The sequence below is a fragment of the Taudactylus pleione genome, unplaced genomic scaffold, assembly GCF_031769625.1.
Source record: "Taudactylus pleione unplaced genomic scaffold, aTauple2 ptg000447l, whole genome shotgun sequence".
NCBI classification, from domain to species: Eukaryota; Metazoa; Chordata; class Amphibia; order Anura; family Myobatrachidae; genus Taudactylus; species Taudactylus pleione.
In genome coordinates this window covers 2,018,494-2,041,001 of record NW_028284849.1, presented here as the reverse complement: position 1 = coordinate 2,041,001, position 22,508 = coordinate 2,018,494, and the positions used below count along the sequence as shown (strand labels likewise).

Below are 22,508 nucleotides of genomic sequence, written 5' to 3'. Positions count from 1 at the left end.
AGGTCACATAAGAATTCGGTGAACATACTTAGCGGATCTCTATGTATGTTATTTTGTGGGTGGCATTTGTGATCCTCAAAGGGATCTATTATCTCATTTTAAAATACTGTCTGAGCAGTAAAGATTGAAAACTTAGATGACAACACATCTGAGTCTGCAGCAGGTTATTAGTGCGATTCAAAGAAGGTTTCTTACCTGTAACATCACAGAGTGTCGGCACGACAGGCTCCAGCCCAGGGGGACCTTGCGCTGAATTGAACCTAACATATAAAGTATAATAGGTTCAAGTGTTTTTCAACATATTATTGTATCTTATTTTCTGGCTAAACAAAGAATTCAGAAATATCATGAAAGCTTCACATTTGTAAATTAAAACAAAGACAGCTGTATGTTAGCAGGGTAACTGCAGACTATCATAGATGCATGATGCACCCGGCAGGTACGATAAGATCGGACGTACTCATCGGCGTGTCCTGTACAAGCTGTACATTCTACTTATCCCATTTGTCTAAGGAGAAACCTTTTCATATCTGGCGCACTGCATGGGCACATGCCACACCACGGTGCTGATGGTCTGATCGTTCTTCAACAAGAAATAAAATGGTGCCACACAAGATTTGCAAGATAGAATGTCTATCTTAATATCTTTGCCTGTAAATTACCTATTACAGAATATATATAGACACAGATAGATAGATAGATAGATAGATAGATAGATAGATAGATAGATAGATAGGATATGAGATAGATAGATATGAGATAGATAGATAGATACTAGATATAAATGAGATAAATAGATATGAGATATATATTAGATAGATAGATATGAGATAGATAGATACTAGATAGATGCATATGAGACAGATAGATATGAGATAGATAGATACGAGATAGATAGATATGAGATAGATATGAGATAGATAGATATTAGATAGATAGATGAGATAGATGGATATGAGATAGATATGAGATAGCTAGATAGATATGAGATAGATAGATATGAGATAGATAGACAGATATGAGATAGATAGATATGAGATAGCTAGATAGATATGAGATAGATAGATAGATATTAGATAGATATGAGATAGATAGATATGAGATAGATATGAGATAGATAGATAGATGTGAGATAGATAGATATGAGATAGATAGATGTGAGATAGATAAATATGATATAGATATATTTGAGATAGATAGATTAGATATGAGATAGATATGATATAGATATATATGAAATAGATTAGAAATGAAATAAATAAATATGATATAGATAGATATGAGACATATTAGAAATGAAATAGATATGAGATAGATTAGATATGGAATAGATAGATAGATAGATTAGATAGATATATAAATAAATATGATAAATAGATAAATATATAGTTAAATAAATGATAAATAGATATGAGAGAGGAGATATAGTTATGTGACCAGTGGCTGCGAGGCTGCCGGCCACAATCCCGACAGTGGAATGGCGCCTAGAGATTTGTGATAGGCGTTGAAATCCCGACGCCGATCATAGTCCCGACACCGGAATCCTGAACAAAGGTAAGTCCGGGGTGCCCTTAGCATTAGCAGCAGGGGGGAGGGTTAGGATTAGGGAGTCTGGCGGGGTTAGGTTTGGAGGGGGGAGACTAGGGTTAGACACCCCCAGGGAGAAGTTAGGGTTAGACACCCCCAGGGAGAAGTTAGGGTTAGGCACCCCCCACCGGGAGAGTTAGGGTTAGGCACCCCCAGGGAGAAGTTAGGGTTAGGCACCCCCAGGGAGAAGTTAGGGTTAGGCACACCCAGGGAGACGTTAGGGTTAGGCACCCCCCGGGGAGAAGTTAGGGTTAGGCACCCCCCGGGGAGAAGTTAGGGTTAGGCACCCCCTGGGAGAAGTTAGGGTTAGGCACCCCCCACCGGGAGAGTTAGGTTTAGGGAGCGGTAAGGAGGGGATAGGGTTGGGGGGGGGACAGGGGAGGTTAGGGTACTTACCTGCCCCTGTCGGGATCTTGATCCTGCCGTGCTTCCGCTGTCGGGATTTGAACCAGTGGCTAAACAGCCGCCAGCCTTTCAATCCCATTCCCGAGAGAAATAAAGATATGAAATAGATGATAGATATATAAATAAATAGGAGATAGATAGATTAGATAGATATGAGATAGACAGATAGATATGAGATAGATATTCATATACAGCTAGCAACCATACTCTAAGAAGTCACACAAGAGCATGTATCTATGAGATTAAGGCGTCTCGATCACATTTACTGTACCCACCAGTGCCCTTCTCTCAGTATTATACACAATGCAGTGAAACATCGGGACTGTAGACTAGTATCTGGCATTTTCTTTGCCATTCAGTGGAATGAAACCCCAGTGTTGTGGGTGCCTTGTTTAAAAAATGCCTTCAACCAACAAAGCTATGTTTAAAGTAACTAATCAAAAGCACAGAAGCCACCAACGAGAGTCTCGCAGGAAGCAGCCGCGGGCTGCGTGAAATCGACAGAAGTCACGCACTACAGGACCATCGCATACGGTTTCTGATGTCTGTGTTTATTCAGGAAATTTGGCTTATCCCCAAAGCACATAGCTTGTTCTAACTGAAATAGTAAGCAGCAATGCTCGAGAGCATAACCAGTGTTATTTCGTTCTCTTACTCAGTCAGCACCTCACTCCTCTCTCTGCCGCCATGGGTACACAGGGATGTATAGAATTAGCTGTAACAAAGCATATTTGTTTGGCTCTGGTACACTGGTAGAGGCATGGTGATCCCTCTCCCCTGCGGATGTTACCTGACACTGGAAAGATAAATAGCATCACTCATTCTGACAGGTGATATGCACATACTGTATGTGTGTGTGTGTGTGTGTAAATGTTTGTGCATCTGTTTACGCACAGATCTACAACCCAATCAGTGTGCGCGTGTTTATGTACCGAGCAGTTGATGTGTATCTATTAGCGTATAGGAGTGAGTGTGGCTCTGTTTCTATATTCATATTCAGGCATGAACCCATGTGTGCGCCTATTCACTTTGCTGTGTGTATTTATTGAAAGGAGATCTCCTCAGATCAGATTCTCATGCACTGGAGTGAGGCCTGTGACGTGGGTTGATGTATGGGAGACTTGTTAGTGCGCTAGGATATGTCAGATGCTCTGTTTTTACAATCTTCTGTGTTAAACTCTATCATCAGATTGGTATATAAAACAATATTAGCACATATGGATCTTTTTCTTGGAATGATAAATGGAGCTCTTCAGGGCTACTGGGAAAACCATCCGGTGACGTTTCACCACTAACTGTGATTGTCTGTGCACCTCCAATGCCTTCATAGAATGCAAAGTATCTTCAAACCATTTATACGTATGGGTTGGGTATGAAATCCCGGCAGTCGAAATGCCAGCTGTCAAAATACCGACAGCAGCATCCCGAAGCTCGGAATCCCGACAGGTTTTAGGTAACCCTCCCCCCCTGGTGCCTGAACCTAACCCTCCCCCCCCACCCTTAGACTAATCCTAATCGAACCAATCAGACTCTAGCTATTATCTTCTAGAAGGTGCTTATTAAATGTTAAGAAGAATCTGATTGGTTGCTGTGGGCAACATCTCCACTTGTAAAAACTCTCATTTTAGTAAATATACCCCATACTGTATATTCCTAGGCGTTATATCTCACTGGCACTAAACGTATGAAGCAAGAGCTGATAGTGATGCAAAATATTTAGAACAAAAAGGACAAAGAATTGTATATCTGCACACAACAATCATAAATAGAGAAAGAGATACCTTATCTGTACCCCGTTAGATTTTCTCAAAATAATGCATATGGGGGGGCAGCCTAGACAACCAAATAAATGTAATACAAAGAAGAGAGAAGGAAGAGGTTGTTTTGAATAGGGCTGGAGCATGCCACCACTATGTGGACGTGTCCATGTTGAAACATCCTACATCCCCAGAAGGGGTATTCTATCCCCAATCCCACCCCTAAAAATACCCGGACACTGGGCCTGATTTAGAGGTGGACACTAATCCCGTTGCACCTGCCACTGTGCATGCAGCTGTACTGAGAAGTTATGCTACTGCCGCATCAATGTGCACAGAGGCATCTTTAATCCGTTGCTTGTGAACGAAGAAGCACCATTGGTCGCACATCGAACTTCTGAGTAATCCTAAGTAAGCCTACAATGTCCGTTGGAACAAAGCCGCAAGGTCAGTAAAGCTGCGTACATTACTGGCTGGGACACGCCTACGTTTGACTAGCCCCCCCCCCCCCCCCGTTACCTCCCAAAAACACACCCACTGACTGTCAATCACTCTGCGTCCAAATTCTCTCTACAACAGCTGTCGGTAAACCATCGCATCACATGCGCAGTGCGATTCAGACGCATGCGCATTACAAGAACTGTCAACTACGCAAACATTGGTACTGCGTCTACCTCTGAACCAGACCCACTGTCACGGTGAGTGGGACGCACCTCCCGGTGGTCGGGATAACAGGGCAGCAGGGCCGTCTCCTATAATGGGACAGTTGGGAGGTGAACAAGTCATCACCCACAAGCTCAGTAAGTCGGTAGCAGACAGAAGAAGCATCAGTCTCTGATGCATCAGTCTATGTAGTCTCTGACAGAGTCATCGGACTAAATAAAAACATGATGGTGAGACGGATTCTAACAACCTCTGGAATATCAGCCAGGACTCATTACTCACAGAGAGGATATCTCCAAACATACATAAACAGTTTCAGCAGAGTTGTAACTAAGCTCGGCCTCTATTTCCATAACGGTTTTATAATGTTACATGTTGTTATTATATTTATGGAGTAGCTTTCTGAAGTATACTTTTACTAGCATTGGCCTGTCCCAGCCCTGCTGTACATCTAAAGCCCGTCTTCCTTCCAGGAGGACACGTGCAGCTGGGAATGAGGAGAGCTTGTTGGCTGGGCCTCTTAATCAACCAGTTCTTGGCCAGCGAGCCTTTCCCAGACGAGGCCTGGTGTAGGGAGGAGACGTTTCTTAGAACTTCTTTCTGAATTTCTTTGTTGACTTTCGGGGATCAGATTAAGTAAATAACTTTGAAACAGTAACATTTCATTTCCAAAGAGCCCGGAGATAAGTATCATGGCTGTAAATACTCTTGGAGGGGTAGGTAATATGCTCATTGCCCTGATTTCCCAGCTCAGGCAGATAATGTGTCATCACAGTGAGCGGTTACACTTTTTAACCCTGTGACGCCCCATAAGGACTCATGTCAAGAAAAAGCAAAGAGATACCCACGGGGCTGGTAGTGTACCTATACATGACATATATAGTAAAGATAATATATGGAACAGCGCTGTGTACATACAGGGCGGTACACAAGTTTACTACTACTAAATGTGTGTATGTACCACTCTGTACTGCATGTACGCACAGCTCTTCTCCATGTCAGATAAAACCAGCATACCATTGCACACCTCCTTTCCCATGCTGGATATAACATAGGTTTTACTGCTTAACTCTTGGATTTGTGGTCAGGTTTAAATTGTGAGCTCCGGGAAATGTAATTCCATTTCCATCATGATAGGGTCTTTGACAACAGGAGTCTCCCAGTCGCGGCAGATAAATGGTGAGGAGGACAACGTTCTGCTGAGTAGCTGGAAAAATAAAATAGGCCGGTTTCCCTTAGGTAACATGAGTAATAGGGACTGCGCTCTGTCACTGAGTGATCTAAGGAACTAAGAAATGTACACATATATCATATTTTATATATAACATACAGTATATTGTATTTCCAAACAAGAGGCAAATTAATGGAACAGTGGGATAGACTGGCCACTGGCAATCATCAGTGCTGGCTGAAACGGGCTGTGTATATATATATATATATATATATATATATATATATATATATATTTACACTAGACTGGCTAGAACCTCCAGAAAGCACATGCTATTGTATGATGATATTAGGCCACATCTACTGATTGCATTTAGGTGACAATTTCCAGTTAACTGCAGGAACAGATTTGTTTTCCCCCGTGTAGTGCTGAGTGTGTCACCGGAAGCAAACGCCAGGTTAGTTACTATGGCTTAGTCCAATCCTTGCACTGTCAGTCAGTCTGTTTTCAAGTAAGTATCGCTCCACGGTAGATTTTTAACCAAAAAACACCAAGGTTTTGAGTTACACTCCTATTCTGGATTGAACTATAGATTTGTGATATAAGGGGGCAGAATAATTTATCAACTTAGCCCTCAGGCTTACAGATGAAGAATATCACCTGGTCACAAGTACTAAGTCACTACAGTATTCAACCTTCTGGTTGTGAGAGGTCACCAAACCCTGTAGTCACTTTAGGTAGACCCTGTCTGGCCACTGGATAAATGGGCATTGAAAATAACATGGCAAAAGGAGATGGCCCTCTGTTATGCAATACTCCGCCTCAGTGGATTAGCAAATTGGTTAATAATCAAGAATATTTCTGTAATATCTTTTTTCAATGACAACTTTAGCTGCAAATGAACTTCCATTTCATCTAACTTCTACTGCAGTGGTTACTAATAGATAGCACCACTGTGGGGCCGATTCGGAGACTAAATCAGATGTGGCCACGGCCGCGACTTATGCTAATGCCATGGAGGATTTCATTAACACTGAGACGCAGCGTCTTGCGGCAGTTCTGTCTTTAGATGCACCATCAGACGCACCAACAAAGCATGCGATGTGTAACTGGGTCACATGCGCAGAACTAAGACATCGGCCAACTGCGAGCAGCATCCACACTGGGTGCAGCTCAGAATCAGGCGGCCAGCGTCAATCTCTGATATCTGGTGGATGTGGATAAATGGGGAGAGCAGGATCCCTGCACAGATAGGGCGATGAAGAGTGGGGAGGGGAGCACCGCTGGGAAGAGACAATGGGATAGAGCTGGATGAGGGCCGAGCGGAACACAAGAACTGATACAAATGAGTAAATGGTGTCAAGTGTAAATAATCCAAAATATACATTTTACTTTTAGAAAACATATCTCATGTTTGCTGTGATGTAAAATGACATGTTAGGAAGTGAGCAGTCCTGCCGTTCATACTTATGTTACCAGTCCTGAACAGTGGGTATTGTGCCATAACACAGCCAGGCAAACAGAGGTCCGACTCCCTCCGCTCAGATTTCAGGGAAGTGTCACTTTCCCCTTCCGCTAAGTACAGGTTGTGGGGGTGGAAAACGATATATAATGCTAATGGGCAATCTGTTGGGTCACAGGGCACCAGTATCATGTGGCTGCTCTCAGCTATTTTGGAAACTTGATGCTCTTGGCTTAATAATAGACTTATGAATATTCAATGAACATTTGGATATGATTAGAGAGACTTTCCAGCTTTAGGTAGAAATATGAAGCAATGGTACCAAGTCCACAAGCTGCCCGAATCTTCACTGATATATAGGGTTCTCTGTCCTCGTCTCCTTTCCATGTGTTGTGTATGCACCTAAATGCCTCATTGAGCTTCATTTACATTGATGTGGTGCAGCACCTTGTAATAGTCTGCAGATAGCACTGCCAGTATTGCCCATGGCATCCCACCACCCCCCGACAGATGAGGGCACTGCCATTACTGCCCATGGCATCCCACCACCCCCCGACAGATGAGGGCACTGCCATTACTACCCATGGCATCCCACCATATCCCAAAAGATGAGGGCACTGCCATTACTGCCCATGGCATCCCACCCCCCCTGACAGATGAGGGCACTGCCATTACTGCCCATGGCATCCGACCATCTCCCAAAAAACGAGGCACTGCCATTACTGCCCATGGCATCCCACCACCCACCGACAGAGGAGGGCACTGCTATTACTGCCCATTGCATCCCACCACCCCCCCGACAGATGAGGGCACTGCCATTACTGCCCATGGCATCCCACCACCACCCGACAGATGAGGGCACTGCCATTACTACCCATGGTATCCCACCATATCCCAAAAGATGAGGGCACTGCCATTACTGCCCTTTGCATTCCACCACCCCCTGACAGATGAGGGCACTGCCATTACTGCCCATGGCATCCCACCACCCCCCGACAGATGAGGGCACTGCCATTACTACCCATGGCATCGCACCATCTCCCAAAAGATGAGGGACCTGCCATTACTGCCCATGGCATCCCACCACACCACAAAAGACGAGGCACTGCCATTACTGCCCATGGCATTCCACTCCCGACAGATGAGGGCACTGTCATTACTGCCCATGGCATCCCACCACCCCCCGACAGACGAGGGCACTGCCATTACTACCCATGGCATCCCACCATCTCCCAAAAGATGAGGGACCTGCCATTACTGCCCATGGCATCCCACCACACCACAAAAGACGAGGCACTGCCATTACTGCCCATGGCATTCCACTCCCCCCCGACAGATGAGGGCACTGTCATTACTGCCCATGGCATCCCACCACCCCCCGACAGATGAGGGCACTGCCATTACTGCCCATTGCATCCCACCACCCCCCGACAGATGAGGGCACTGCCATTACTGCCCATGGCATCCCACCACCCCCCGACAGATGAGGGCACTGCCATTACTACCCATGGCATCCCACCATCTCCCAAAAGATGAGGACACTGCCATTACTGCCCATGGCATCCCACCACACCACAAAAAACGAGGCACTGCCATTACTGCCCATGGCATTCCACTCCCCCCGACAGATGAGGGCACTGTCATTACTGCCCATGGCATCCCACCACCCCCCGACAGATGAGGGCACTGCCATTACTGCCCATTGCATCCCACCACCCCCCGACAGATGAGGGCACTGCCATTACTGCCCATTGCATCCCACCACCCCCCGACAGATGAGGACACTGCCTGCATGACAGAAAACATTATTGCACAATTGCCCTTATAATAACTGGCCCTGATGCAACTGGTGATGAATAGTGGGAAAGGTAGAGGGACATTTGTAGGAACCGTGGCTGTTACATACTACTAATATTAATAATATTTGCCATGAGAGGTCATATGGGTACATTTCTCCTTTCTGATCATACATAGTAATAGTTGTCCTATGATTTATTATATGCGTATATTGTATGAAGTAAGAGGGTCCGCAGCGTTACAAAGTACAGAAACAGTATGAACAGAACAAAAAAAAGTGATTTACAGTACAGAACATTGCAGGACATGGGCAGGGATTATACACATTGCTGCATCAGCAGTTATAGCACCCAGATAAGTGGCAGGGTGGCAAAACCCAAGGGATAGGTGGCGCTGTAGGCAGGAGCTGATGGTATAAGTGAGGGTAGGAGAAGCACAGGAGGGAAGAGGGCCCTGCGTGTGAGAGCTTACAGTATAACTAATGATTTGTAGAACAGCCAAATGGTTCCTCCAAGTGTTTTATCAGCTGGACATATTCTTCCTTTCCTGCTGTGTAGTAAAATCATATCAGACATGACAGACAAAACACCACCATAATATCACCACTGTACTCACATTAGGGATTCAAGCCCTACTGCTTAGGCTACAGCATTGGGATTACCTGCTGCAAATAGGTTGATCTGTAGTAAAGGCGCCACAACACCAGTGCAATACAATGCATTAGGAATACCTGCTGCCGATAGGTTGATGTGTAGTATAGGCGGCACTAGATTAGAGCGCCACAACACCAGCACAATACAATGCATTAGGAATACCTGCTGCCGCTAGGTTGATGTGTAGTATAGGCGGCACTAGATTAGAGCGCCACAACACCAGCGCAATGCGATTCCATTGTCACTACACAGCTCCCCATTATTTCTCTTATTGTTCCCCTTAGCTATAGTGGCCCGGGCTCCAGGTCTGCCCACACAGCTGACAGCTACATTGGGGGAGAGGGATAGCCTCCAGGGATATAGGACACTTTCCTGATATATAGGCTGGATAAGACACCATGACATAGAAAGCCTAACGTGCACAGTGCGGTTTGGTGAAAGTGTTTTCCGTCAGGAAGTGGTTAAGAGCCTGTGTTTCGCCTCAGATTGGGTAATGTTTGGCAGCAAACTGGTGCATCGTATGTTGGATGGAATCAGTGAGAGAACTGTCATGCTTGCATCTCCGGGGCCTGGAGGATCTGGCCAGGCTTTGGCACCTTTATCCCAAATAAAGAAAAGTAATTCAGAAACGCTAAATGAGATACAGAGGTTGTTTATAGATTTGTGCACAAAATTGAGGAGTTAACCCTACACATTGCTCACATTCATTTACTTATTCCTTCTGTCATATATCCACTACAATAAGACAGCACTAATCACCACACTATTCAGTTAGCGTCTCGCCACTTATGTTTCGCTATCAGTTTACGTAAACCCCCCCCCCCCCCCCCGTATCACTGGCAGTGTTATACGGCAATATAATATAATATGTTGGCATCATTTTAACTATCTTTCATTTTTGTTTTAAATAAAATGGCAACCTATGTTTAACTATCTCACATTGGGCTTGATTCACTACGGATCGCTATTGAGATCGCACGCAGTCTCCCTGCGAAAATATGCTAATGTTTGCAACTGCTATGCCGTCGCAGCCTAACATAAGGACGCCCACTTCCCCTTACTCACATCGGTAATACTTTGCAAGTCTGCGAAACCATCAGTAACACAGCGTACCATTGGAGCCTCACGCCACTTGCACAAGGTCTGACCTTACTCAGGAATTGCTAACTTCATAGCACGCGGTGAGTACTCAATCTGCGTATGGCATCACAGTGAATAATTTACACACGTCCCTGTAATGGCGCTCAAACACACGGTCACGCCTGCGTTTCGCCGACCACCAAAACCAAACGGTCACAGTTGCGATCGGTAATGAATCAGGCCCCCTATTTCCAAAAAGCCAGTTTCCCCTTGTTGTCAACAGGATAATAAATAAAATTAATAATAAAGGTGGGATGCAAAAGAACCTTCACCACCAGCCAATCAGATGCATTTCCCCACTCTGGCTGCTTCTGATTGGCTGGCGATTAACCGCCTGCTTTTTATTGTAACAGAACAAATTCTCCCGACAAAATGTGCAAAACCTTTAGATGTGTTTGATCCTACATAGCAGACATGGAATAAATTGGAGGTAATGCGTGACTGGATCTCTGCCAGCGCTGCATGTAAACGAGCCATCTAATAACCAAGGATCAGCAGTTTAATGTTTTAAAACAGATGCGAAAAAGGGCCACAGTGTAAAGGTCAAGTGCTATTATCTGCTGCAAGGAATCAATCCCAAATGGCCCATTAAATAAGATCAAGGTCGAAATGAGGGTAATGTTTGTTATAAACAATACATTAAATATACAAGGGGTCTGAGACATAGGAACCAGGGAATCACAAGACTGCACTTCTAGATATTATATGGAGACCCGGGAGGAAATTGTAGAATGAAAAACCTTCATTACTGCAACTATAAGAGCAAAAACATCATGACATAGAGCTGGGATTCATAACCTTTAGCGTTGCCCCCCAGACAATATAGAGTGATGCAAAATAAGTGTGTTCTACCACTGAAGTCACGTGACAAGAAAAGGACTAATGTGCAGAATGTCCACTAGTGCTGGCGCCCTCCTGAGGTGGGGTCAGATAACCGACTTAAGTGCTGTTGTGATACTGTTTTCCGGCTTAGCGTGGCGCTAACAGCCTCGCGGCCGACACTTTAGTCGGAGAATAGCGGTTACCGCAACCAAACGCCCTGCTTAAGGCGTGTTCGCCTAACCGTGCAATCTGTAATGTTGACTAATAAATACTATGCGTACCAAACACAATCATTTATAGGCTTATACCATAAAAGATTATGGGGGGAATTCAATTAAACGCTGTAAGCTGCTTTTCCACGAAAAATGGCTTATCGTGCAAATGTGTACTTATCGCGCAATCATATTAGCCACGATTTTCGCAGGTGCGAATTCTCTATAGCAAAAAGTAGCGGTAAGTTTTTACCACCTCATGAGCAGGTGATAAATTGTGCAAAACCCCTATTTTTTGGATAAAAATGTCAGGACTTGGTTCAGAACCACTGGGACACCCTCCTTAATGACTCATTAGGCAAAAAACATTTTTTTAATTAGTTTAATTTGGCCAATGATGACATGTCATTTTTGGGGTGAAAAACTACAAAGTGCAAGAAAACGGAATAACTGATGCAGGATTAATGGAGTGCTGTATGAATGGTACAGGTATATGGGGGTGCTGTATGAATGGCACAGGTATATGGGGGTGCTGTATGAATGGCACAGGTATATGGGGGTGCTGTATGAATGGCACAGGTATATGGGGGTGCTGTATGAATGGCACAGGTATATGGGGGTGCTGTATGAATGGCACAGGTATATGGGGGTGCTGTATGAATGGCACAGGTATATGGGGGTGCTGTCTGAATGGCACAGGTATATGGGGGTGCTGTATGAATGGCACAGGTATATGGGGGTGCTGTCTGAATGGTACAGGTATATGGGGGTGCTGTATGAATGGTAAAGGTATATGGGGGTGCTGTATGAATGGTAAAGGTATATGGGGGTGCTGTATGAATGGTAAAGGTATAAGGGGGTGCTGTCTGAATGGTACAGGTATATGGGGGTGCTATCTGAATGGTACAGGTATATGGGGGTGCTGTCTGACTGGTACAGGTATAAGGGGGTGCTGTCTGACTGGTACAGGTATAAGGGGGTACTGTATGAATGGTACAGGTATAAGGGGGTGCTGTCTGACTGGTACAGGTATAAGGGGGTACTGTATGAATGGTACAGGTATATGGGGGGAGTGTATGAATGGTATAAGTATATGGGGGAGTGTATGAATGGTACAGGTATATGGGGGTGCTGTATGAATGGTACAGGTATATGGGGGTGCTATCTGAATGGTACAGGTATAAGGGGGTGCTGTCTGAATGGTACAGGTATATGGGGGTGCTGTCTGGTACAGGTATAAGGGGGTGCTGTCTGACTGTTACAGGTATAAGGGGGTACTGTATGAATGGTACAGGTATAAGGGGGTGCTGTCTGACTGGTACAGGTATAAGGGGGTACTGTATGAATGGTACAGGTATAAGGGGGTGCTGTCTGAATGGTACAGGTATATGGGGGTGCTGTATGAATGGCACAGGTATATGGGGGTGCTGTATGAATGGCACAGGTATATGGGGGTGCTGTATGAATGGCACAGGTATATGGGGGTGCTGTATGAATGGTACAGGCATATGGGGGTGCTGTATGAATGGTACAGGTATATGGGGGTGCTGTATGAATGGTACAGGTATATGGGGGTGCTGTATGAATGGCACAGGTATATGGGGGTGCTGTATGAATGGTACAGGTATATGGGGGTGCTGTATGAATGGTAAAGGTATATGGGGGTGCTGTATGAATGGTAAAGGTATAAGGGGGTGCTGTCTGACTGGTACAGGTATAAGGGGGTACTGTATGAATGGTACAGGTATAAGGGGGTACTGTATGAATGGTACAGGTATAAGGGGGTGCTGTCTGACTGGTACAGGTATAAGGGGGTACTGTATGAATGGTACAGGTATATGGGGGGAGTGTATGAATGGTACAAGTATATGGGGGAGTGTATGAATGGTACAGGTATATGGGGGTGCTGTATGAATGGTACAGGTATATGGGGGTGCTGTATGAATGGCACAGGTATATGGGGGTGCTGTCTGAATGGTACAGGTATATGGGGGTGCTGTCTGAATGGTACAGGTATATGGGGGAATGTATGAATGGTACAGGTATATGGGGGTGCTATCTGAATAGTACAGGTATATGGGGGAGTGTATGAATGGTACAAGTATATGGGGATGCTGTATGAATGGTACAGGTATATGGGGGAGTGTATGAATGGTATAAGTATATGGGGAAGTGTATGAATGGTACAGGTATATGAGGGTGCTGTATGAATGGTACAGGTATATGGGGGTGCTGTATGAATGGTACAGGTATATGGGGTTGCTGTATGAATGTGACAGGTATATGGGGTTCTGTATGAATGGCACAGGTATATGGGGGTGCTGTATGAATGGCACAGGTATATGGGGGTGCTGTATAAATGGCACAGGTGTTTTTAAGATTGCAGGTGGGTGTTAAGAGGTGTATTTTGACATTTTTAAAAAGTGTCTTTAAAAGACACAAATATACACTTATAGGCATTTTTATCCTAATTCACTGCCTTTTGGGGGGTTTAGGCAGATTTCCCCATTTTCACCTATAATTATTGCCTGTAAGAGAAAGAAGAATTTTTGCGCGAATACCACATGCGACTTTTGGGATTGAATTGCGCCAAAAACGGGTGCACGCATAGACGCGATAAGCGTAATTCACATGCGAATGGTACAAAAACTTAGCGCATGAAAAATTACCGCATTATGGCGCCTAACTGAATTCCCCCCCTATGTTTGGTACGCAGTATTTACTAGTCACACTGTTGGGTGGTTTTTCCATTCCACTAGCACATAAATGATTTTCACTAAATTGACCTCTTGGTATACTAAAGAAGGAGACGTCACCCACAATAAGTAGTGGGAAGTGTCAGTTACATGGACTTTATTATGTTTAATATGCTTATTTTACAGGTATCAGTCACATATTGTATAATGTATATATTGTATTTACTGTGTATATCCATTTTGGTTTTTTTCAACACTGGTTTGATAGATTTGCGCCATACAGGGACACAATCAGGGAGGACTGTCGGGTCTCTAGTCCCAGGCCCTGAGAGAGAGGGGGCTTGGGTGTTAGCGGCTTCATAGTTCAAATGACACAGCACTGATTCTCTTTCTCCATGCCTCCCGCCCGATGCATTCCTCGCTGCTGCCACCCGGACCCCTCTCTACCAGGAAATACTAAGAAGAAAGCAGGTATGCTGACCCTGCCCTGTGCTCCCCCTCTAGTCCAGCTAGCCTTCCCTGCTCCTGCCCCCCAGTCCAGCCAGCCAGCCTGCCTTCCCTGTCCCTCCCCCAGTCCAGCCAGCCTTTCCTACACCCCTCCCAGTCCAGCCATCCTGCCCCCTGCCCTTTCCCCAGTCCAGCCAGCCTTCCCTGTGCCCCCCCTCCTAGTCCAGCCAGCCTATCTTCCCTGCCCCAGTCAAACCAGCCTTCCCTGCACCCCACCCCCCCTCCAGCCTTCCCTGCACCCCACCCCCCGTCCAGCCTTCCCTGCCCTTTGTCCCCCTAGTCCAACCAGCCTTCCCTGCCCCTCGCCACCCAAGTCCACCCTTCCCAGCCCAGTGACCCCCTTGTCCAGCCTTCCCTGCCCTGAGCGCCCCCCCCATTAATGTCCAGCCTTCCTTCCCTGCGCCACCCCCTCCCCCATGTCTAGCCATCCCTGGTTTACACACCAATTGATGCACCACACCTGAAGTAGTTCCACCCACATTATCCACAGCTTCACCCAACTAGGGCTGTCTATTGTGTCAGAACCAGGCCCCACAATTTCAGATGGCAGCCCTGGTGCCATATTCTTCTCTGTCACAACTCCTTATATATATATATATATATATATATATATATATATATATATATATATATATATATATATATATATATATCTATGCCTACTTTCTCACTATAATATTCCATACTATTATTTGCAGTCTGCTTATCAGCTGCAGGACAACATTTTGTGACAGGTAAATTGGCTCTACTTGCTTTTTAAGGATCATCCCATATCTAGTGCAGCTACTGCAGATATACAATATCCATAAGAGAGGGACATATCAAATACACTATAGAGAACAGATGCGCCCTCTCAGGACTGAAGAGGTTAAAGTGACTCATGCAATATAGACTGAGCTGGAAATAACTAGTAATAACTAGGAAAAAACAATCAAAAGGCCCATAAATCAGAGCTATTGTCGTCTGACTGGGCGAGATACAAAATGCATTAGGGGCTCTCTGCAAGTCACAGTGCAATAAATTTATTTCACATATATGCTATAAAGTAAAGCAGGAATGTGAGCAGGTCACTTAGTGGGTTACATTCCTGTATGACAATGTCACATGTAACACTGCCAACAGATACCTGCACGGAGAAGCTTACCATTTACTTCACGGATGGAAAAAGACAGTACAACATACGCTGTGGCCTTGTGGCCGAGCTGGCATCGGGGCAAGGACAGAATGTGCCACCATCACACTCACCAACATGATAAAGTGTGGTTTCTATAGAGCTTCATTTTAATACGGATAACTGACAGCTCTACGCCTCAGATAGTCCCACATCACAGGGCAGTGAACTGATAGAGGGAGAGTAAGAGCGAATCCTAAAGTGGCTGTAAAATAGCGCTGGCAATGTCCGCGATGTCCGCACCCCCAATCCTGCCAAAACCAAATCCTGACATTCCCAGTTTGCCAACATATAAATTAAGGGGGGGTTAATTACTGGATGTTAGTAGTACAAAGCTCTGGGGCTGCCTCTGGACATATATTTCTCATACATTCCTCTTACAATTCCCATAGCCTTGCATCAACTCATATGTAGTCCCAGCCAAGTCTGAGCAAGGAATATGATTAGAGCACTTGTCACTTATTAAGTCTCAGGTCACATATCCGCAGAGTTCCAGGACATTCAGCAAAGGATTAGACGGAAGGTCTAGGAACTTCATAAGGCCTAGAGAGGTCTAAAGTGCACAGCGCACCTAATTCGAACAATATTGTGATATTTGTTGTTGTATTCCAGCCCATTGAATAATTTTTCACATAATGATTTCATCTGGATGCCCTTGGCATATGTTCATTTTGATTTGCTTTGCTGAGTGTGTGAGTAAGGCAGATAACCATGTACAAATCAGTATAAGCATATTAGTCCTGTATGCAGGACTAATATGCACGCAATGTGCACTTGCAGTCAATGTATGGTACTAGAATGAAGGCACTAGTCATTATGCCCATACTACCTGCTAGCAAATTTATAACTACATATTGGTGGTGTACAGTACTTGGGCTACTCTTCCACCTAACTGTGTGGTAGATTAGGAGAGAGCATTGGGCCTAGAGCAGAATGACACACCGTGGTAGAGAACTGGTACAAAGATAAGGGAAGTTAGACAGACCTGAACATATCAGAGTTGTATACAGGGATCATTAATGGGCCACATCCTTTTCGATCTATAAAGACCTTGTAGAAGACCTACTCAAGGCACACTAACAGTCCAGTTGTACACGGCAACAAGCGTGTGGCAACTCAAATGCAGGCATGTCGCAGCTGTATTGGGTGCGTGGCCCTGTACGCAGATGTAAATGCTCCAATGTCTCAGTTCTGACGACCAGTGTGCATGACCATAGGGTTACTCAGAACTTTAATAATCCAGTCATCTACCTCCAATGCTGCGTCTTTGTATGCAATCGGTTGGATTTGTGAAGTCGCCAGTGGGTGTCTCAATACAAATCTAGGTGGCAGATCCGACGCCCATACACAGGCAGATGCAGTGCCCATAAACAGGCAGATCTGACGCCCATACACAGGCAGATCCGGTGCCCATACACAGGCAGATGCAGTGCCCATACACAGGCAGATCCGGTGCCCATACCCAGGCAGTACTGGTGCCCATAAACAGGCAGAACTGGTGCCCATAGAAAGGCAGATCCGGTGCCCATACGCAGGCACATCCGGTGCCCATACACAGGCAGATCCGGTGCCCATACACAGGCAGTACTGGTGCCCATACACAGGCAGAACCGGTGCCCATAGAAAGGCAGATCCGGTGCCCATACACAGGCAGATCCGGTGCCCATACACAGGCAGATCCGGTGCCCATACACAGGCACATCTGGTGCCCATAGAAAAGCAGATCCGGTGCCCATACACAGGCAGATCCGATGCCCATACACAGGCAGATCGGGTGCCCATACACAGGCAGATCCGGTGCCCATACACAGGCAGATCCAGTGATATTTCTTCTAAAATGGTTATTTTAACAAGACTTTGTCATTTCCAGGGTTGTTCTAATGAGCAACCATTATATAATTTACATAGATTGCAAATTAAATTACCAAAACAAATCTAACAAAAAACACATATAAGGCATTTCTAAAACTTTTTTAAACATTTGGTTGAGAACATTTGATTCAACTGGGGTGTCTTAGAGTAGTGGTGGACGCAAAGACCTCCCACATCTGATTATGTAACCCAACTGGGAATCTGGGCAAGACTACTGCTGCTGCTGCTGTAAACCAACAGATTGATAGACATATTTTTAAAGTTTGCTACAAAAACAAGATTGTGGAAGGACGCGAGTATGGAAAATGACTCAGAGCAACAGAGAAGCAGTATCTGCTATGAGATATTCTGTGTGTCGGGTTACCAGTTGAAGTCCAAGAATGCTGTGGTTTCATGGCAAGGATTAGACCCTGCTAACATCATGTCTTTGAGGGGAGCCTGGCCAGAGGACCAGATCGTGTGCGGTTCCGGCAGAGATATACTTCTACTGTGGAAAATCAGGGACAAGCAGTTTTCCTTGGAGTGCACTGAAATGGGTGCCACCCTCCGTGGCACTTGGGCCAAGAAAATAAAAAAAACCCAGCAATATTCACTTTGGCAAGAGACGACCTGTTAATTTTTAGCACTTCTTTTCACTGGGGGCGATACAACTGATTAAACTCAGTCTACATGACCCACACAGAACAATGGGATTGTCATCTTTTTCTGTCACGTGTCAATGTAGAGCGAATTCAGTACATTTGTAGCCAGGTCTTCTCGATCCGGCAAATGTTAACCAGCAGGGATAAAAATCACATTTGCCGAAAGGTAAAATATTTCAAACAAAATAATCTGATCATCTGAAATGTTACCTAAAAGAGCTTGAAAAAGAAAATATGTACAAGCTTTATTTGTTTAAACTGTCTTATGTACGGAATTAACATTCCATTAAGTACAGTTGTTAAACATTCCTTAGTAAAATCACGACAGTATTTTATCTGTAACGGACTGTTGCTCATCATACTGCGGCCACTGTAATGGCAAAATTGCTATTCTACGACTCCCAGTCTTGATAATTACTCTAGACTGGGTAACACAGCAGGTAGCCTCTGGGGGGTGCTGTATTTTATTCTCATAAATCACAGAGGAAGCCATTCACTGACCAACTATGAGGCAGGCTTTATCAATAAAAAAATAAAATAAAAACATAAACAGTTTAAATATAATGGGCTGCCTTTGTCACCTGAGTAGGGTTCCATAAACCTTTATCAGTTTTAAAAAATTTTGCGTTACAAAATTGAGATTTTTTTTTTTTGTAACAGAGGCGTCCTGGTGCAATTACTCCATACCAACCTACATTTGCTCCTGGAGATCCGAAAGTAGGAGGTCCAGAGGGGAGGTAGAGTGATTCCACGATTTGCGGTACTACACCGCAGTGGTATGACAATGCTATTCAGAGCATTCATAGATCATGTCCCACCCAGTGGGTGAGATCCGGGAGAACTTCACCAAAATTGTGAGTCTCCCAGAAGTTCCGGGAGAGCAGGCTAGTATTAATGACTCCATACATAAGTTATCCTGCATTTATCTTGTACAGTATTCACAAACCTTCACAACCCCTCAGGTGCTTAGTTTGGTTATGTTTCAATATCCCACATAATTATTCTAGGCCCATAAACACATGCTGGAAATGGATGGATGGATGATAGATAGTTATGTAGGTAGATTGATTTACAATGTAAACATAAGGGGCTGATTATAAGTTAGGAGCAATGGAAGAGAGTAGTAACTTTGCATTTTGGTAAAATCATGTTACACTGCAGACAAGCAGATGAAAAATACGTAGAGATTTATATTTGGAAGGGGGCATCAGTGGCAAATGCAGGATTTCTAGAGGGGGGGTTTCCAAATGCTTGATTTTAAAGTAAGTTCGGCCAGTCCATGAAGAGGACATAATCAGCACTTAACCAGCTATAGTATACTTCATACGAAGTGTAGAGTATGTAATAATACTGACATATATAGGACCAGCGATCACAGTAAGCAGAGGCGTCACTAGGGTTGGTGTCACCCGATGCTGTAATGCACGGTGACACCCCCACTCCACGAAAAAAAAAAAATATAGGGACCAAGATACACACACACATTATATATATATATATATATATATATATTACGCACAGACTATATACGCTAACACACACACACACGAAAAAAGTTAAAAAGAGTAGATAAACTATTTAAAAATAATATTTTGAAAAGTTTAATGATTAAAAGGAGAAAAGCATTTTTGTGTGTGTGTATGTGTGTGCGCGCGCATCTGTCTCTGTGGGTGGGGGGGATGGAAATCAAGATGGAGGTATCGTGTTTTGGGTAGGTTTGAAGGGAATGGGGGTGCAGCGTGTTACTTTACCACTACAATCATTGGTAATATGTGTACTATTGCTGCTGTTACAGGTGTATTGCTAGCACCACACAAATGTAAATAGAAAGAAGGGCTATTTGCTCTATAAATGCAATATACATTTTGTTATAGCAAAACTGAGTTAAAGTATTAGCAAAATAACACAAGTTTTATTATTTGGCTAACTAGTACAGTGAAAAATGTGCCTGGGTGGGATTCTGGATTTTTTTTTATCAGAACACTGTGGAGCCCCTGTGTGTCACCCCAGTGTGTCTCAGCCCAAATTCCCTCAGCTCTATCTCCCCCCTACACCAGCATACCTCCACTGCCTGCACAAATTTCTCTAGCCCAGCCCACACTTACCTGCGGCAGCTGCCTGTCCTGCTATGCAGTACTTCTTCCAGGGTGGTCAGCTCACACCCGGTTCCAGCGGCGTGACGTCGTGCTGTCCCACTTGTCTGCCCGGCTTCTCTGCTCTGCGACGGCTTCTTTGAACCTGTTGCCGCTTACAGCAGCAGGCGGCACGGCGGAGCCTGAAACTAGGGGGCAGGACCTCGTATGAACACTGGCAAGCTGCTGTAGCAGGAAAAGAAAAAAATTCCTGTCTACAGCAGCACCCCGTGGGCTGCCTCCCCGCCCCATTGGTAATCCGCCGTGCGGGCAGGAGTGTGGCGGAGGGGTGCAGGCAGGAGTGTGTGGATTTTGGTGTCACCCCCTTGGAGGGTGACACCCGGTGCGGCCCGCACCCCCCTTGTGACGCCACTTGTGAAGCCATTATATGCGGCAGTAAGGCCCATCCTGTGATGCTGAATGTTTTTATCTCAGATGTAGGCACCATTCCAGAGCATTTGAGCACGTTCTGGAATTTGGGGGAGCAGCAGAGGAACCTAGCACTGCCCAGGACTTATATGTACAGATTGATCTCCTTATGCACTGGATAGTGTATTAATATTCAGGATTAATAATTGACCCTATAGATGGTCTATATCAGTGCACCCCTAACAGTGAATGTTTTCCAGATCTCCTAGTTGGTGCAAAAGTGTATTCATTACTGGCTCACACATTTTAAAAGATCAACAGGTGGTGCAAATTATTTCATTTGTGACACTGAGGGGATCTTAAAATCATGCAACTTTAGTATTATATGCTATTTCTGTTGTGGTCATCATGGTGTGGGATAGGGAGGGGGTTTCCAGGCAACCGGAAACCCCCAGTGCATTTACCTATGGACATGTCCTAGATCAAATCTATATTGCAGTCTAATAATAAACCTGTCCAGTATTTGTCGGCTACAGTATTTATCCTGCGTACAAAAGAAAAAAAAAATATATGGAAATCTATGGAATTTCGATAGGCATTCCTGGGTAATGATTGGGGGCAGCTTGTGATGATGGGCGTGCAGGTGTCAGGGACTGCGTGGACATTCTGTGCAACCACAGGGGTGCTGTAATGTCCCATGGTGCAGCCCTTGTCTTCTCGATGATGCGACTTTCAAAGCATCACAGCACATTAGAGCCGCAGTTAGCGGGCATCTCGGTAGGAAGCCCATCGGTAACGTCATTAACATAAATTCGCAGTAGTTCCTGCAACAGAAATCGCAGCCACTACTGCACCTCTGCACGGGGCTCAATGTTACTGCACTGTGTGATACAGCCTGAAGCGCTGCATAGCATCAGCAATCTAGGCCCTGCAGTCTTGTAGTTACACAATGTACGGGACGCTCAATGGTGCTGTAACTAATAACTTTCCCTCTACACTATTTCTAACTTTACACAAATAACATGGCACATTCTGTAAAAGCAAGGGATCCGAATTCACATGTGCTGAAGACCTCGATAAGCCAATAATTAATATAAAATTCGCAAATTAGATAATTTCTTACATATACAACTATTATTTTCTAACTGAATGTCGCTCTGTATGAGGGAAGACGGCAGATATACCACACTGAGAAATATCTATACATATCAGATAATTCTGCCTCCTGAAGTGTAAGGCGCAAATCTGATCATTTCGTTCTGTCTACAGATGAGTCTGCTGCAGACACTGTGAAGCGTAACCTGAAATATCTTCCCCTACGTCTGACCCCAGGAACGCAAACATGGCTGGGAATAGGTTGTGACCAGGGTAAGTTACCGTTTTCTTGCAATTTTCCTCTACAATTACTGATTTTCGCCAGAAACTTGTAATGTGTGTAGCTTTGTCATGGG

General features: G+C 44.7%; 1 protein-coding gene across 6 annotated transcripts in view; it reads right to left on the bottom strand.

The window, feature by feature from the left end:
- The window catches only part of LOC148505592 (uncharacterized), a 465,509-nt gene that overhangs the window by 226,463 nt on the left and 216,538 nt on the right, over window positions 1-22,508 (bottom strand). For all 6 annotated transcript variants that reach the window (XM_088447980.1, XM_088447974.1, XM_088447978.1 and 3 more), the window contains one exon: window positions 196-260. In XM_088447980.1, coding sequence (XP_088304106.1) covers window positions 196-260 — 65 coding nt within the window. The remainder of the gene's footprint in view (window positions 1-195; window positions 261-22,508) is intronic.